The following is a 5,434-nucleotide window of genomic DNA, read 5'->3' on the forward strand; positions in this document are numbered from 1 at the left end:
TGCATGACATTAAGGATTTTTGGGAGATGGCCCTGTGGGCCATCTAAGCTAATTTACAGATGGCCCTGCTCAGGGCCATCTGTAAATTAGCTTAGATGGCCCACAGGGCCATCTCCCAAAAATCCTTAATGTCATGCACTGGTCTTTCTCTGTAACCTCTTTGGCGTGCTTNGGCCTCGATAAACAGCGTTAGTGGCCGAATTTATTAATGCCGGACAGCTGCAGACCGTCAGGATGCGGTGCTGCTCTGCTAATGGCCACTTCGAGCTTCTTTTTGACCCTGATTTCGTGCGAGTTCTGGACTTTTATGGAGGCCACCGCTTATGCTCCCCCAGAAACCCCCACCCCTTCATCTTGGCGTCAGCAACTGATGCTTAGAATAGTTCACAAAGTCTGACATGTAACTGGGCTTGGGTTTCAGCTGCACAGCCTCCTGTAACACATCAATGGGAGAGTTGTGGCCTTTCTGTAGTGGCTTTCTCTCCTTCTACTCCTCTTGTTCTCCCCCAAGGACAAAACAGGCACCTTTAACACCTCACCATTCACAAGATGCATTGCCAATCCAAAGATAAATACTGTTAGGAGTTACGTCTTTGTTGAGGCAAAGCACCAAAGCACCAAAGCACCAAAGCACAGCAACAAATCCCACCCTTTCTAAATCCCTTGCGGTATAACTGCAGGAAGTAAAGATACCAAATCTCTGGTAATAAACAAAGTATCAATAGTGAGAGATAGTTAATGCAAAAAGGGTTAAGGGACATAAATATCAGAACAAACAATGAAAGCTTGCAACTACAGCCATATATTTGACATTTCTGTTACAGTTTAACATCAAAAAATACAATCGCAAGACAAGAAACTGTGAAAAATGTAAAAGTTAGAAAACATCCTCTTATCAGGTTTATGCACATTTGACTTCAAATATGACATCTGAGGATATGTATCCTTCAACATCATGACACGTTTAACCACACACAATATACTGAAGGATGTTTTACGTTCAGTCACGTTTTTACAATGGAGTTGTTCATGCGTGTCAATAAACGAGCAGTGCACAGGACACAACGTCTATTATTTCACCGTCACAGCATCACTACACATTGTTTGACTTCACAAGGAGACACACTGGAACAACACAAGCGAGTGACACACACACACACACACGCACGCACGCACGCACGCACGCACGCACGCACACACACATGGAATGAGTGGCACAGAAACCAGCTGAGTAAATAGAGTTACAGCGGATGTCTGAAGAGTGAAGTCATGGTTAGTTGTCCCTGATTGTCTGTGGTGAATGTGTGGAGCGCAGTATGACTTCCAGAGGAGAGTTTAGGCCAAGACGAACTGCCAGTTTGTGAGGAAGATTTTTAAACTTCTGATAACCGAGACGACGGATGTTGCCGGGTTGAACTTTAACGTGTTTGCGTCTCCTTTCTTACATTTGTCCCGGAATACGTAGATGCAGCCGTTACAGCTGGCCACCTTCCACAGAGAAGGCACGCAGCTCCACACCTCGGGGAAGCGCAGGCGGGTGAAGCTCTCCAGCAGCGGGTTGTAGCAGACCAGGGAGTCTCCCTCTGCCACGATGAAGATCACGTCCATGTGCACCGCAGCGTGCATGCAGCCCGCGAACGGCAGCATGTAAGGTTTGATGTGGCACTTCCGTGTGTCGGTGCCAAAGCACTGAATCAGTCGAGACGGCTTAGTGAAAAAGTCCATGTCGTTCTCCTCCCCCCCGAGCAGGTAGATGGTTCCTCCCAGGTTCACACCGGCGGCCCCGGACACCGCGGTGTCCAGCTGGCTGCTCTCTGTCCACATGTTGTCCTTCACTGTGTAGAAGATGATGGCGTTAGAGAGAGTGTCCTGCAGCGTCTTTCCCCCCAGTGAGTAGATAGTGTCCTCCGTAGAGACGGAGACCATGGTGTGGTGCAGGCGGTCTCTGGGCAGCGGGGCGCAGCGCTCCCAGTCCATGGTGTGCATGTTGCACTTCCACATGCGGCGAGGGATGGACCCCCCCACCACATACAGGTCACCTGCGTGTTTACAGGCCGCAGTGATCTGATGGCATAAACTGTTCTGGCCGCTCACGCTGATCGAATCGTCCTCGTCACAGTGAAGCGACACGGCCAGCGAGTGAGTCCGCGCCTCCTCCTTACCAATCAGGTAAATGTGGACATTCTCCCCGATTTCCTGTGGATGTACGAGAGAAAGACATTCTATGCCATTACAGATCAAAATAGTTCAAACAGACATCAATTAGTAACACTTGTGTACATTGTTATAAAGCTTCACCACCAAGACTCCTCATTCTTTATAATTAGAAATCCAGCCTCTCCCTATGCATTGCCCTTGGGTTAACTGTTGAATGGACCGGTATATTATGTTTACTATAACTAATTGCCTGTAACTGACGACCATAACTTTTTACAGAGTCGCTGAAGAATCTTTATTCTATTTACTTGTTATTTAAATTGTTGATAATATATATCTGTTACTATTATTGTTATTTTTTACTCTTGGTGTGTTGGCCAGTGTCCCAGGGGATGACTTGAGTGTGTGCCGATGTTTGTATACTGCATAATGTGTAAAAAACAACATTTGAATATAAACAACAACAAAAAAAAGGAAGAATTGGATACAAAATACAAAAAGGAGTTGAAAGTGAGCTACCTTGAGATTTTCTTGGAGGATGCATGAAAACTCCTCTCTCTCCACCTTGTTGTTGTTTATCCATGAATCAATGGCCACTTTTGGATTCTGGGAACTAGGAACTCCATCTGAAAAAAAACACAAAGCTTAGTGAGTCACATCCATGAGGTGTTTTTTTACATTTGTCAATTTCAGATCGTCACTAGTTAAGTGGCAGACAAGAAACGTTGGGGCTCATGCTAGCGGTAATGTAACTAATACAACGCGTGACTTTGAGTAAATGTGATAACACAGTTTGGGACGCCAGGCCACATAGTGATAGGACAGCAAACCGGTGATACCTTTGAGGATGTCCAAGAGCAAACAGAGAGGCAGGTTGAGGAATTCTTCAGTCTGGTGCAGCTGGGCCAGGTGGATTTTGGCACAATGCTTAGCTGCGGTGTACAACTCCTGGTCACTGTGTCTGTCTGCAAGCCACATCACCTGGGCAAAAAGGTCATATGACTAAACTGATACAATTGACACAAATGTGACTAAGTAGCAGAGACGTGTTAAAACAGTGACTCACCTGCAGGCAGTTGTTGACTTCTACTGTCCGCGAGAGGAAGCGGGAGCATTCCTCAAACAGAGCAGTCAGCTGGTACATGTCTGACATCTCATAGGTGTCCTGGAGCTCCTCCACTCTCAGTTTAATCGTGCCGTGGTAGATGTAGTCGACCAGCAGCTGAAAGACAGTGGCGCTGACATCCTTCAGCTCAATGGAGCGGTTGTGGGACTCTTTGAGGTTGGAGGTGAACATGGAGCGGAAGAAACTGCTCTGTGCCGACAGCACGAGCCGGTGCAGCTGAAACTCTTTGCTGTCCACGTTGATGGTGACGTCAGCGAACAGGCTGTCCCCCACACACAGGTCCATGATGCTCTTCACCACCCGGCTGGAGTGGGAGCGGTCGGTGAAGGTGTATCCAAGAAAGTAGTTCTCCTCGCCCACAGAGCCGCCCACACTGAGGCCCCCCTCCTCGCTGGACTCCATCTTTACTGCTCACCTAAACAAGTCAGCAAGCAGCAGAGCGTCCATCTACAGTGAGTTGGCACTTTATAAAACATGTCAAGGTTTGCAAAAGTACAAAAAAACCCAATAACCCGTCTACATCTTTTTAAAGGTGATTGTTTAAAGTTGGTGATGAAATCTTTCTATATATGTTGATTGTAGGGTTGCCAGAAACTGACCATGATCAAAATCGATTATTCGGCAGCCCTGGCGAATAATAATCGATTATTCGACCAACCCAGTACAAACAAAATAAACGATAAATAAACCAACATCAACATGTTGGTTTATTTTTTGTTATTTTCTAAAGTGCCTGCCATTGCCTTTATTTGGAGATGCGCTGGTACTATAGTGGCCAATCTTAACACTGAGCGGACACATCGTTCCGATCAGGACCTGCATTGCTGTTGCGTCCCAATCGATCGCCAATCGTGGAAAGATTGATGCCAACTGTGCGTGTGACGCGTAATGGCGCTCCGTAATCTGATTTCACTACTAGTCAGTATGTCTCATAAATTGCGTCATATTGGTGAAAAAACTCTTCTACCGAAGACACTAAACTAATACTTCCACTACGGCTTAGTAAATAATTAGCAAATCGTCTTGCTGACGATTAATTGCCAAGAGCGTGGAATAGGATTGAGTCCACTTTCCCAAATTCCGCCACCTACAACCACTACCAGAATTGAGACACTAGCGTCGCTCACAAAAAAAAAAACTACATACCTGTAACACCCCTCAATATGATCATATGAATATGGGCCAATGCGACTATATATCGATATGCTATACTATATCACAGAAATGAACGTTAAACACAATATATGAAGGAAAATTCGTTGTGTGTTATTGTAATTCTGGTACTTCAACTTCCGTTTAGCTTCATTTCCCTATTGGGATAACCGGATTAGGGTGCGTGCCTCATAGTCCAACATATACATAGCTTTCTCGAAAGACACGTCGAAACAAACTGGATAATATTTACTCACAGTGGTAAGTATTAAACAGATGATTCTTTGATACTTGTTTACACCTATATTCCATCGCCATTTACACACCAGTTTTCATAAAATCCTTTTCCCTTTAGCAACTAAATATTTAGTAGTCTAAAAGAATACAATTTATAAACAATATATTTATTCATAAATCAGCTATTCATCACAACTCACGGGCTTACATCCAACCACTATACCAAAGGGTTTGTAGCGGACTGTTGCATTGACCCTACGGCTTCAACCTAATCACAGCATATAAGCCTATAAGATAATGTCAGAGGATTAGCGTATAATAAAAGTTTTCAGCTAAACATCAAATATAAGACAAAAATAATAAATAACAAAAAAAAACAAAACCGACGAACTCAACAGTTGTCTATAAGCTGACTACCGGGATTGCTCAGTTCATATCCATAACCTACCTCTCAACATCCCGGTAACCAGTTGCGGCCTCAAACGACAAATGACATGAACTCCTCGCCCGCCACTCTCCGGCCGCGTTGCATGGTGCTGCGGGCGGCGGTGGGGGCGCGGGGAGAGGGAGCGTGCACGCTGATTTCTACTTCTCGTTTACGGCCTGTCGCCATCGCCTTTCCCAACGGAGGACCCACCCCTGTGAACGCTTAAACTTGTCCACGTTTTCCTCGCGCCCACAATGTCGAGTGAGTTGTTAACGCAATGCGTACAACCTCCACGCTTCTTTGCGTCTTTCTCCAAGGTCTCTTTCTGCGTCCGG

General features: G+C 45.5%; 1 protein-coding gene across 1 annotated transcript; it reads right to left on the minus strand.

Moving 5' to 3' along the window:
* Nucleotides 1-387: 387 nt before the first annotated feature.
* kbtbd4 (kelch repeat and BTB (POZ) domain containing 4) lies at nt 388-3,816 on the minus strand. The gene is made up of 4 exons (XM_010771452.1): nt 3,224-3,816; nt 2,997-3,138; nt 2,677-2,783; nt 388-2,196 (listed from the first exon to the last, which is right to left on the minus strand). Exons 1-4 carry the CDS (start codon nt 3,683-3,685, stop codon nt 1,336-1,338), a joined length of 1,572 nt encoding a protein of 523 aa, XP_010769754.1. The 5' UTR covers nt 3,686-3,816; the 3' UTR covers nt 388-1,335.
* Between the last annotated feature and the right edge of the window lie 1,618 nt (nt 3,817-5,434).

This window comes from Notothenia coriiceps, unplaced genomic scaffold, assembly GCF_000735185.1.
Source record: "Notothenia coriiceps isolate Sejong01 unplaced genomic scaffold, NC01 NC01_scaffold00009998, whole genome shotgun sequence".
NCBI lineage: Eukaryota > Metazoa > Chordata > Actinopteri > Perciformes > Nototheniidae > Notothenia > Notothenia coriiceps.